Genomic DNA, 13,806 nt, shown 5'->3' on the forward strand with positions numbered 1-13,806 from the left:
CAAATGAATCGTTTCTTTTTTGCTTTTTTTGATCAGACACATATGCAACGCTGATTACCGCAATATCTGTGGTATTTGTTATGTACGTTGGTACTGTTGGGAACGTAAAGGAGCGTGTTTGGGTTATCAGCATTTAAGAAACTGAATTCTTGACATCAATAGAATTATTAATGTATGTAACAATTATTAATGATTATTAATAACAACGGGGCACCACCCTGCGAACAGGGACCAATAACCAAACGATAAAACTAAGTCTCATAATTAGTAGTCACTCATAATGTCAATAGTCGGGTGCGACTACACATTCAGTGACAGTGAAGGGTTGAATTCGAGCAGACTACTACATACAGTCTTATCAAATACATATGCACAAGTAATCACAGACGACTGCTCCTTAAATGATCAAATCAATTAATATTGCAACCAACAAACGTTATCATACAATTTTATATGCCTAAACTAAAGAATGAATGAAATGGATGAGGGTGTATGTCTGTGTGTGTGTGTGTGTGTGTGTGTGTAAAGGAGAGTCTTTAAGCTACAGCTAAAGACTACAAAGATGGCGGCGTCGAGTGACGCGGGCCAAAAGGGGAGGGGCCTTACGATACTACAACTAAACTACCACCAGATGGCGGAGTCGAGTGACTCGGACAAAATGGCGGTGAGACTGCTGTATGTAATCACATGTGCCGATGCACACATGTGTTGTGAGGCAATCGTTTGAACGGGGCTTCCCCCAGGGGCAGAGATAGGAGCTGTGTGTGCGTATTACGTGAGAGGAGGAAGAAAAGGAAAAGGAGCGAGAACTCGACGTGCATCATACTTCGGCGTGCGATGTTGTAGGGAGCCTGAGGTTGCTGGTTCTATCACGCATAAGTATACCGCTGTCGTCTTTGAACTGCCGGTAACTTATGCCGTGATAAGCCACGCACCTCAGCTCACTCACAGAGTCGAGTTAATGAAGAGAGAAATAAACAGAACAAAATGAAATAACTCAAAATAAATCCCAAGCAAACAGTCATAGCAGTTAATACACAATGCAACGGAGCTTCTCTGGTCCGTAAGGAGTTGCGCAATATCTCGATATCACGCGACAGTAACTTAAACACGGGAATATCAACATATAAATGAATGGCCTGAATTAAACTTAAGTTAATTTAAGCTAAGCTATGCCCAGATACCATGAACCTTACTTGTCGATGCTTCGTTGCAACGGAAAAGTGTTCGTGGGGAAGTTGTCCGTTTTCCTCGTCAGGAAGGGGCAGGGGGAGCTTGCTTGCAACGCGGCTTTGCCGGCGCTGTTTTGGTCCGTTGGCGTGGCTCTGGAGCAAACGCAGGTCCGATCTGTACTCGCTGCAGGGAGGACAGTTAACTTCGGATGAGACGGCGTGTCTGCGCGTCTTACCGGGAATCATCGGTCACGAGAGGAGCGAGGCTTCGTCGGGCTCCTCTGTGCGGAGAACGGATCGCGGATGCGGATTCGTTACGCGGGCTGAGTGGGCCTTTACTCAGAAAAAGAAAACACGGCTGTTTCGACCAGCGAAATGGCTCGTGACCTGTCAGGGTTTGATGAGGGGTGAAGGCCGCAGCTTCCTCGTGGCCTCCGTCGTGCTGGAGGGGGGAGGAGAGGCCGATGTGTCTTCATGTGTCCAGGACGAAGGTCCGGGCGAAGAGAGCGTTGTGTGTTCCCTGTCCGACGGAGGTCGAAGGGAAAAAGCAATGAGGTGTGTACTGCAGGCGGTTTTGTAGAACAGTGGTTGAACCACAGGGGTCCTGGGGTCTCTTGGCCCTCGGCCAATGAGATTGCAGCGGTGCATTCAGGTGACTTCAGGAACCATAGTTTTTGGGGGGGGGGGGGAATTCACACCCTAGTGTGAAATTCTTCAGAGGAGGTTTGCTCTCATCGAACTACAAATCAGGATGAAACCTTTGCTTGAAAAAGTGAAGGCCTGATTCTCTTTGTTCACAGCACATGTTGAAGCCATATGGTCAGACCCCAACAGTCCATAGAGGCTGATAAGAAGCTGTACATGGAGGGACTTAGGACCCAGGGGAATATAGGTGACGCATGGAACCTGTCGTCTGTACCGTGGCAGTAACGTGCATGAGGAAGTTATGCTCATAAAGAGTTCCAGCAGTTTGTTCTCACGTGCTTATATGTTCATTTAAAAACACGACAACATGTATTTCGATATCGTCACGTTTGATCATGTGACGAGACGATCAGGCGTGTGTGAGACAGGAGGGACCGACGGTTCCGGATCTGGCGTGTCACCCGGTGGGGGGAGGAGAGCGGCAGCAGAATGAAGAGACGCCACACAAACACAGCTGTTCACCGCTCGCTGCCCGGTTCTTGTGTTAAAAAGGTCTGCTTAATAATTTTTTTTAAACTGCGTTAACTTGCCCAGCACTAGTATATATACATTCTCATAAAATGGTTAGCATATGAGCCTTCTGTTATCTTGCAGTTAATACAAAACTTGAATAGATCTGGGTTAATTTCATTGCATCTCCCTGGGGTAATATGTAGTCTATCCCTCCATCCGTTAACCAAAACTGGGGGAGGGTGACATTGGGACGAAGGCAGGGTTCACTGTGGACAGGTCGCCAGACTATCGCAGGGCAATATGTAGCCAATGATTTATCTTAAAGTTCCTTCGTTCTATTAGTGGTTAAACAGCCAGACTGGTTCAGCCACATATCATACCATCCTATCTTTAATTTCTACACCAAAATCATTCTCCCATTCCATTTCAAGCGGAATATATGATTATGTGAAAGTCACCATATACAAATCAGGTAGAGAGATGGTGATGTGGATAAATAAGTAGATCCTGATGGAGACCATCGGAATGTAGAAGCATCTGTGGGTGCACAAGGATCCTGCTTGGAGAGAAATATTGCTTTAGATTTTGCGTAGTTAATCTTGTATCTAGTAACTCAGTTAAGATACTTACATAGAGTAATATGTCATCAGCATACAATGATATTTCGTGCCGCTTGGCCCCTGTTTGAATAGCCCTAATATCAGGATCAGTACGGATGGCCTCTGCAAGAGGCTCTATTGCTAATGCTATGAGTAAAGGTAGCGGCAGCCCTGTGCAGGGCTTCGTTCAAGTGGAAAGATGGGAGACCATTTGCTGTTTGTAATTACAGAGGCTTTTGGAGCAGCATAAAGCACCTTTGTCTGTTTCAGGAAGTTCTCAGCAAGTCCAAAATTAGCAAGGACATGGACTACGTATGGCCATTCTATCCTATCGACAGCTTGACCTGCATAATGATACAACCAATGTATTTTACTTTAACACCATATTGTAGTATATTTAAAAACAGGCTTTTTACGTTATTTAATGAATTACATTTTAAGAATTATTTCTCTAGCAATTGACAACATGCCTAAAGAAACGTGAGCATTTTGGGCTACAAATAAAAACATGCAAGCTAGCTAACGCTACATTGTTATCTTAAGCAAGATTGTTTGTGTAGTTTCTTGAGGTAAAATGGCAATGTAGTGACAGGACACAGTGTGGGTTCCCTGGCTGCTCAAACGTAAATCCCTGTCGGCTCTCTTTGGGGTTTTTTTGTGCATCATTGAATGATAGCGAAGCATTCTCCTGATTATTATCGTCCAGGCGGATGATCAGGTTCGAATGTTGTTTCGAATACTGTTTATACTTGAAGCACCAAGAGGGGGCGCTGTCATTTTCACAGGAGGGAAACACTATTCGACGGGGGAACAGCCTTTGACATAACACCTGCTTCTTTCTTAACTTTTCCAGCTTTTCAGTTTCTCTCTCATTAATTTCAGTTGTTATGATAGGTGACGAATTGGCACGGTGATACTGTAATTAAGTCGCAGCTGATAATGGCGTATTTTACAACGGGTTTGAATAGAGCTCAGCTGATCATAATCATAGAAGGGAACTATCTGTTTTATAAATGACAGTTTTTACCACAGAACAGGTGCAACTCGAGGCTTAGATCAGGCTCATTTCCCGACTCCTTCTGATAGCTTTTCTCATATTTTACTCATTTTGCCATTGCACAGGATTTGGCCACCAGTGGTACCACATACTGTAGCACACAGGTGCATGTCTGCAGACAGCAGGCCCTCTAGTGCCAATACACTGGTTGCTGGGATTTGGTTTTTCAACCTAGTGTAACGAATTATGTTAACGGGATTCAAGGATCTGCAGTGTTGTGTATAATGACCATAAAAATGCAGGATTGTTCTGTATACTAATCTGTAAAAGCTTTCCCCACTACACTTCTTTCCAGCTCAAGCTGATGAAAACAAGTCCAATCGGCCAGTTTACCACCCAACCTGGCAAAACTGCAATTCAGCAAAATCTTTCAAGTGGAGCTATTGAGGTTTGGCTAAGAATCAATGTAAAAAAAAAAAAAAAAAAAAATGGAATTGTGTTGAGGCATCCCAAAAAAACAGAAGAGTAGACGCTCACACATCATTGGTCAACAATGTCCTTTTATTGTATCTTCGATGACTCATGCAAACAAACTGCAGTCCCATTCCTGACTGGACAAGAACAATTATAGTGATTAGATAGATGTTGGTAAGTATAAAGGTTCTGCACATCAACACTAATGCATTGACAACCGTGAGAGGTTAACAGGTATGATGGAAAAATGTACAGAATTGTTGTGTTGACTGTCAAATATATATCTGTATACATACAGTATTTATATTCTTTTATACATTATTTTATGTCAGGTAACATATCAGGCTTGACTTACACATTACCTTCTTAACTTTGCGAAACAAAATGTAACAAATAAATGCTTAGATGTAAATGTATTGCATTGTTAAAATATCAGATAACCTGATCTGCCTATTGCCATAGGTACCATATGTCAAATCAATGCTTACTGCTAATATGTCTTTAATTGTAGGAACACTCAAACATGGAACCAGAAGTCACTTTCAACTGGACCAACATTGTGACTGCCACACATCCCTGCTACGAAATAGATAATTTCTATTTCATACTCACAAAAAACCCTTCTATTATTTGTGTATTGTTATATATCTTCCTAACATTATTGTCTGTTGTGACAATATGTGGAAACCTTCTTGTTATAATATCTGTCTTTTATTTCCAACAGCTCCACACTCCTACTAACTACCTTATTCTCTCTCTGGCTGTGGCTGACCTGCTTGTTGGGATCATAGTCTTTCCTTTCAGCATGGCATTCTCACTTAGCTCGTGTGTCTATCACGAGGATTTATTTTGCAAAGTACGAAGCACTTTTGATATATCACTGAGCACAGCTTCTATTCTGAACCTATGCTGTATTTCTATTGACAGATATTATGCAGTATGTCAGCCTCTGATCTATGAAACTAAAATAAGCTATCGTGTTATTGTGATCATGATCCTGGTGAGCTGGGTGGTCTCTGTTCTAATTGGAGTTAGCATCATAATTGCTGGATTCAATAATGAAACATGTGAGGAAAGTTGTTTAATCGATGTTCTCATAGAAAACACTATTGGACCTATATTGTCATTTTATCTTCCAGTGATCATAATGCTCTGTATCTATCTAAAGATTTTCCTTGTGGCACAGAGACAGGCACGCAGCATCTGGAACACAACCTGTCAGAGAGCAACGGGTGGGGCCACTGTCAGTAAGATGGAGAGAAAGGCCACCAAAACTCTGGCTACTGTTTTAGGAGTTTTTCTATTGTGTTGGACTCCTTTCTTTCTTTGTGTCACCTTTTTGCCTTTCAGTAATAATTCAGTACCTGTTCCTGTGATTGAAACCCTCAATTGGCTTACACTGTCAAATTCAATGCTCAATCCATTTATTTATGCTTTCTTCTACAGCTGGTTCAGATCTGCTTTTAAAATAATAATTTCTGGAAAAATATTTCAAGGTGATTTTACTGACTCAAAACTGTCTTGACTTGAATTCTTGAAATGGTTAATGATTTGGTTGGCACAATAAAGATGATCATCTACACACAACTGTACTATTCATTTTTCTCAGAATTGCATATTTCTGCAAACATGATCAAAAAATCCTTTCGGAAATTTGTTGTTTCAATACATTTTCCAACCACTAATGAGAAACAAAAGTAACTAACGCAATTGCCAAAATAATTTGGAATAATACAATTTAGAATCTTTTTTTAAAGTAAAGACACGTTGAAGTACTTGACTATGACAGTCTGGTACTGGTGTAACGAGTGGGGCCCAAAGGCTCTGCTCTGTTCGGTTCCACACAAACATCCCAAGCATGATAAAATAAGAAAAAAAAGAGGAAAATACAGGTAGAGGGCAGGGTCGCTCTAGATTCAGGCACCGCTTCTAGTGGGTCACATGTGATGATTGAGAAGCTTTATTTTTGTATCGGTCTTGTGAGAAATTTCGGTTTTGAAGCTCCTAATTATGGATATTATGTGTTGCAGTATAATAACAATTGAATCTTTGAATATTTGCCATAGAATTAAAATATTGTAGAATAAATATTTATTTCTGTTTTGGACTATGGGGATGTTGTAGCTGGCACCATTATGAAATCATTCCATGCTGCCTACAACTCAGCCCATAAGTGGGGATCCGTACGCCCGGGCCACACTGCATGTGTGAGCAGCGCGGATGGCTGCCCCGCACATAACATACATGATGAACATGTATTCTTGAGTGAGGTCACAATTACCTTTGACCGAATCAGTCCATTCTTGATCTAAGTGAATTTTTGGGCCAAATTTGAAGAAATGCATTGGTTGTGAGCGCACCCTTAGCGAATCTTTTCCCCCCCTGAACCAGACCTACTGTTAGAACTGATAATCTTCAAGTTTTATGGGACTTAAGATTCAGGTGAAGCCTTTTGTTGCAACGAGAAGGAATTTTTTCATGCCGCGGTGGCCACGACAAAGTGCATCACGACTGTATGTCAAAGGGGGGTACCCTTTGGCTCAGAGCAACCATCAACCAAGGTGAGGTGTGGCCCTCAGAGTAATACAAAAGGAGGCCCATGACGAGACACTTTTGTGCTTAACCGCCATGCGGTGTACGGCAGAGATCCCCAACCTTCTTTGCACCACGGACCGGTTTCATGTAGGACAATATTTTCACGGACCGGCCTTCAAGGTGTGGCGAAAAAACACGAAGAAATAAAATGATGCGATCGGCATGAAAACAAATATAAAATGCATAAATAAATACAACTCACAATAACGCTGAATCAGTGGGAGCCCTGAGCCCTTATGTCCAGTCTACTCCGTCATTTTGTTTTGATTGCCGTCACTTCAGAAAATCACGCTTAACCAAGAGGATGTGTGAAATGGAAGCAGGGTTTTCAGTGCTTTAGTGGCGATCTCAGGATATTCATCCTTGATTTTAATCCAAACACCAGCAGAGTTGTTTTCTCAAACATACTTTTAAGGCCACCGTCATTTGCAATCTCCAGCAGCTGATCTTCCTCTGTTGCCACATATTCTGCAGAGCAGGTTTGGCGCGTCAGAATTACTCCTGATATTTAATTAGACTCCTGATATTGTCTGTTAAATGAAGATTTCATTTCTTGGAAGTTGTAGGCTCTTCTTCTGTCTTCTTAGTGGCCTTTCCCCCTTTGCAAAGAAGCTCTCCAAAAGTTATTTACTCATTTTCACTAGTTTGTCGGCTTTTTGAGGTCACGTGACCGAGACAAGCGTCTTGACATGTGTCAAGAGGCACAGGCGGATGAAATTGCGAGAGAATCCGATCATTTTTCAAAATAAAACTTCTTTCAGACTCTGATAATCAATAAAACGGAAATAATAATATTTATTCTTTCTGTGCGGCCCGGTACCAAATGACCCACGGCCCGGTGGTTGGGGACCACTGGTGTACGGGATTGAGTGCATCTATTCTATTTTCATACTTTGCTGTATTTATAACTTCAATTTTATTATCTACTCCATATTGTGAATGGGCATTTTGAGGTCATGGAGCGTTATTGCCACCATGAAATTTCCAGGCAATCAGTGGGATCAAGTAGCCCCTGCAATATTGTATGGGTCGAATAAACAAGAATTACAGCAATAATTGATTCACTTCTGAGGTGCTGACAGGTAGATTATGTTACTTTTGGCAAGAAAGCTGTGTGCAGCTGTTTTCAGTCATTATGCAAGCTAAGCTAAAAAGCTGCTGGCTGTGAATTCCATATTTAAATTGACAGACATGAGTGGTATTGATTTGTGAGTGGTCCTCAGTCATACACAAGGAGGTCAATGACAACTGCTATAATAACAATTTATTCATATAGCACCTTTAAAAACAGAGTTCACAAAGTGCTTTGACAGTCAAAGCGACAAAAACAAGGCAATAACAACAGAAAGCTCAGTGAGACAGTTGGATACGTGTCACACACGTTGTTGTGTTCCTAATTGATTCCTTTACAAAATATTTTATTCTATCTTTATTTCTAATTAAATTCCATGAACAGTTTTACTGTTTGTCAAAAGTTACAACAAAACTAATTCATGCAAAAAAAAATATATATAAATACGAAAGAAAAAACACCATTCATAAGTTCAGAACCAGAGCACTCTCTCTGACTGAACACAGAATGTCTTTCAGACCCCAAATGTTCACAAAGAGTTCAGTGTTCTTTGCCAGTCTGTAGAAGCCAAACTCCAGCCTGAGCCGAGCAGCCAGCAGCCCCGTCAGCATCAAACTCACGTCCTCTGACCCTTCACCCCTCACATGGCTTTTCCTCATTTTCCAAATTGCTAGTTTGGCCAGTCCTGAAAGGAAGTTCATTAGTGTGGCTTATGGTAATGAATTTAGAGCTAACACAAGACATAGTTTCTTCCCCTCAGCCTCAGCTACATATGAACCGAGAAACAAAGCCCTCTTAGCATGTCATTCATGTGGCCAGAAGGGTCATTTTAAGGCAGAGTGTCCGAATGTATGGGTTAGTAACAATTACATGTGTTTTGCTCCCCAGTTACTTGTCAGTGAGTTGGAGAGGAATAGTGGCTTGGAATGTCAACATGAAGAACTTACAATAGCTGTGTTAATTGAAGACAGACCCTGTGTAGCTCTCCTAGATTCAGGAAGTAATCGCACCCTAGTCAGACAGGACAGTCTCCCGAGGGATGTCATTTTTTGTGGAGGGACAGTTGACGTTTTCTGTATTCACGGTGACAAAGTAGGTTACCCCATAGCTGAGGTAGCTATCCAGGTTGAAGGTCAACACTACTTGCTTCCAGTAGGAGTATTTAAACAACTGCCATATCAGGTTGTGTTGGGCTCTGATCTCGCTATCCTTGCTGAACTGATAGCCAAGCAGTCTTGTGAGGCTAGAGCTAGCTGCACCAGTGAAAGTTTGCTAGCTATCACTCGGTCAAAAACCAAGCAAGAACAAGCTAGTTCCACAGCGGACTGGGACGAGTTACCGTTTGCGAACGAGGAAGTGCCTAGTGGGGAACACACCAAATTGTGTAAGGAAAGGAAAAGCAAGAGACAGAGGAGACGGGACAGAGTAAGGGGAACAAAAGTTGCTCAACAGGTGTCAAAGCCTTTAGACTTTGATCATTTTGTTATTCCTAGCGACATTGCTAAGCTACAGCGAGAGGACCCTACACTTACAACGTTGTTTGCTAAATGTGTGCCCGAGTCAACCCAAGTGATGGATCGGGGAAAGAAAGCCTTTGTGGTCAAGGGAGACATGTTGTATCGCCGTAGCCAGATTGGTGATCAGTTAGTCATTCCCCAGAGTTTAAGGCTCACAATCCTTAACCTGAGCCACTCTATCCCATGGGCAGGACACTTGGGACAGGCAAAAACATTCGCGAGAATAGTTACCCGTTTCTATTGGCCCCACCAGTACGCTGACACAGTAAAATGTTGCCAGTCTTGTCCACAGTGTCAGTTAACTGCTCCAGGCAAGAATGCAGATAGGGCTCCCCTCATTAGCATGCCCATCATTGACGCACCCTTTTCACGCATTGCCATGGACATTGTAGGCCCACTAGAAAGGAGTAGCGCAGGCCACAAGTAGATATTGGTAGTCTGCGATTACGCCACAAGATACCCTGAAGCCTTTCCCTTGAAGAAGATCAAGGCTCGCCAGATTGTCATCTTCAAAGTTCAAAGTTCAAAGTTCAAAGTTCACTTTATTGTCAAAGTTTCCACATGTGTTATGCATACAGAAAATTCGAAATGCCGTTTCTCGCAGTCCCACAGTGTAATATAGACATGAACATATAACATATAATAGAATAAAATAGAATAAAGTTAAGAACATAAGGGCCTAGATAAAGGATTTACAAGTAGCAGCAGAGAATAAAAAGTGACTGGTGCTGATAAAAAGTGACTGGTGCTGATAAAAAGTGACTGGTGCTGGATGAGGGAAGGGGTGTGAGGGGGAGTAGATGTCCTGGTATGTTCCATTTGAGGCAGTGGGGAAAGGTGGGTGAGGGGGAGGGTAGAGAGGTCAGGGGAGAGATGGCAGGGGGGGAGAGAGGGGGAGCGAGAGGGAGCGAGAGGAGAGAGGGAGGGAGAGAGTTCAGCATCCTGACCGCCTGGTGGAAGAAGCTGTTCCTCAGCCGGGTAGAGCTCGAACGGAGACTGCGGAACCTTCTCCCTGAAGGCAGGAGGCTGAAGAGGCTGTTGGAGGGGTGGGTGGGGTCACCCGCAATGCCGAGTGCTTTGCGGGTGAGGCGGGTGTTGTAAATGTCCTGTAGTGTAGGGAGTGAGACTCCGATGATCCTCTGGGCAGAGTTCACAATGCGCTGCAGGCTCTTGCGGTTGGAGGCGGTGCAGCTTCCGAACCACAGCGTGATGCAGCTGCTGAGGATGCTCTCAGTGGCGCCTCGGTAGAATGAGAGCATGATGGGGGGGGGGGCTCCTGCTCGCTTGAGCTTCCTGATGAAGTACAGGCGTTGCTGGGCCTTCTTTGCCAGTGCAGTGGTGTTGCTGTTCTGCCTCATTCATCTGCCTCATTCAGCTGTTTTCCAGAGTCAGAATCCCAAAGGAGATCATCACAGACCAAGGCACCAACTTCACCTCACACGTACTAAAAGAGGTGTACAGTATGCTGGGAATTCAGGGTGTAAAGACCAGTCCCTACCATCCACAAACAGATGGCCTCGTGGAGCGTTTTAACAAAACCCTCAAGTCTATGCTGAAGAAGTTTGTGAATGACTCAGGGTCAGACTGGGACCGATGGCTGCCATTCTTGCTGTTTGCATACAGAGAGGTCCCACAAGCATCTACAGGGTTTTCACCTTTCCAGCTGCTCTATGGACATTCAGTGAGGGGTCCAATGGATGTCTTGAAGGATGCCTGGGAGGGTCCGATGCCACAACAGCAGTGCAGTGAGCTCTCGTATGTCCTGAAGATGAGAGACAAACTGGACCAATTTCAGGAGCTTGCCAATCTGGTTCAAGCACAGCAGCGACAAAAGAAGAGTTATGATCAAGCTTCTAAGAGGAGAGTTTTCCAGGAGGGCCAGAAAGTTATTTTATTGCTGCCAACGTCTGACAGTGGTCTCCTTGCCAAGTGGCAGGGGCCATACAAGATTACAAAAAAGGCTGGCCCTGTTAGGTATGAACTCCTGTTACCAGACCGTCAGAAAAAGCATCAAGTCTTTCACGTAAACCTTGTAAAAGAGTGGGTAGACCAACCAGAGCAGTCTTTAACCATGTGGGCACGCACAGTGGTTGATGAGGAAGAACTTCAGGAGCAGTATTTTCCCACTTCAACTGAGACTCCAGTGTTTCCAGATCTGAGTCATCTTACGGCAGAAAAACGCTGGGAACTACAGGCCCACATGCAAAAAGGGCTCTTCAGTCTAAAGCCAGGTTGTACAAACCTCATTGACCATCAAATTCGTCTGCATTCACCAGAACAGCGGCCAATCAGGGACACCACCTGTCGCATTCCAGCCAGACTTGTTCCAGAACTGAAGCAAGACGTGGAGGAGATGCTGGCTACAGGAATCATCGAGCCTTCTCGTAGTGAGTGGTGTAGCCCTGTGGTGTTGGTTCCAAAGAAGGATGACCCTAAGCTGAGATTCTGTATTAACTTTTCAAAGTTAAATGCTGTGTCTGCCTTTGATTCCTATCCAATGCCAAGGGTTGATGAACTGATTGAGCGCTTGGGAAATGGCTGTTCAGATTCAGAATGATGCCCTTTGGTTTACACGGTGCACCAGCAACATTTCAAAGATTGGTTGATGAAGTTTTGAGAGGAGCAGAGGACTATGCAGCAGCGTACATTGATGACATCGTTATCTTCAGCCGAACATGGGAGGAGCATGTTCAACATCTTGCCGATGTCTTTCAACTCATCCACAGTGCTGGTCTGGTCATCAATGCCAAGAAGTGTCACATTGCTAATCCAGAGGTCCAGTACCTCGGTTATGTGATTGGAGGTGGAGGCATCCGTCCTCAGGTAGGGAAGGTTGAAGCGATTGCAGCTGCACAACCACCTAACACCAAAAGGAGGCTACGATCATTCTTGGGGTTAGTAGGTTGGTATCGCAGACTTATCCCAAACTTTTCATCGAGATCTGCTGTACTAACTGATATGACTCGCAAATCCAGCCCAATAAAGGTTAAATGGACTCAAGAAACTGAGAATGCTTTCAAAGACTTGAAAAACTGTGTGTCAAGAACCGGTTTTGCAGTGTCCAGATTTCACTCTACCCTTTACTGTCCAGACAGATGCTTCTGGAGTAGGTCTCAGAGCAGTGCTATTGCAAGGGCAGGATGGAAACCAGTTGCCTGTGCAGTACATCAGCCGGAAACTCTTCCCAAGGGAAATGAGGTACTCAACAGTGGAAAAGGAAGCTCTAGCTATTAAATGGGCATTGGACACTTACTCACATTGGACAATACTACCTGATTGGCAAAGAGTTTGTGCTTGAGTCTGACCATCGTGCATTGCGGTGGATCCACAACATGAAAGACACTAATGCTAGAATTACCAGATGGTACTTGTCTCTCCAGCCTTATCATTTTCAGATCGAGTATAGACCAGGACACACGAATGTCATCGCTGACTTCCTGTCCCGTGACTCTGATGAGTAACATCATAAGGGGGGGGGGGTGTGACAAAGTGGGTGAGAACACACCATTTGTCCCATAGTGTATTCATCGATAAATTCATCTATAAATATGCAAATATTGACCATGCTTGTCAATTGTTTGCTTACCATACCCACCATAGCTGCTTCCTAACAGCGGCTCACTCAAAGAGCCACATCCCCGGTGTCGTCACAGCTCTTCGATAGAATGTAAAAACCTGCCACGCCTGTAAGACAGTCAACTGCCCTCTAGATTTCTTCAATCAGGCCCTGTGGTGGAGGTAGGACTACCAGTCTGTGCCAAAGAGTCGAGGCAACCAAGTTATTGACAATTAGGACCATCCCCCTGTAAGAGAGCTGAGGTAGCAGCCATTTCCATTTAGACAGTCTGGTACACACTCGCTCCATACTTTTCTCCCAGTTTACCTTTGCTGAAGATGCCCTCTCAAACAAATATAAACTGCTACCTAGGAACTTGATATCCCTCTGATCTTTGATGAACACATAAATGTCATCAGCATATGCTGACACCACCAGCGAGTGGCGCTGAGGCAGCCCAGGTAACATGAGTCCTGATAGACGGGATCTTAACCTGTTCAGATGAGGCTCAATGGCAATGGAACTCAGCAATGGAACTCCCGTCATGTCAAATTCCTTGTATGTTCAACATACAATGGCAATAAACGGTTTCTGATCTGAAAAGAGCTGTCCAAAGATAGGACATCCCTGTCTGATGCCTCTCTGGAGCTGAACTGGACAGCTCAG

At 43.9% G+C, this 13,806-nt stretch overlaps 1 protein-coding gene across 1 annotated transcript; it reads left to right on the forward strand.

Moving 5' to 3' along the window:
• Positions 1-4,923: 4,923 nt before the first annotated feature.
• LOC306793682 (trace amine-associated receptor 1-like) lies at positions 4,924-5,925 on the forward strand (the record flags this gene model as incomplete). The annotated part of the gene is made up of 1 exon (XM_079291395.1): positions 4,924-5,925. One exon carries the CDS (start codon positions 4,924-4,926, stop codon positions 5,923-5,925), a length of 1,002 nt encoding a protein of 333 aa, XP_079147521.1.
• Positions 5,926-13,806: the final 7,881 nt, after the last annotated feature.

The sequence above is a fragment of the Melanostigma gelatinosum genome (assembly GCF_949748355.1).
Source record: "Melanostigma gelatinosum genome assembly, chromosome: 19".
In the NCBI taxonomy this organism is placed as follows: domain Eukaryota; kingdom Metazoa; phylum Chordata; class Actinopteri; order Perciformes; family Zoarcidae; genus Melanostigma; species Melanostigma gelatinosum.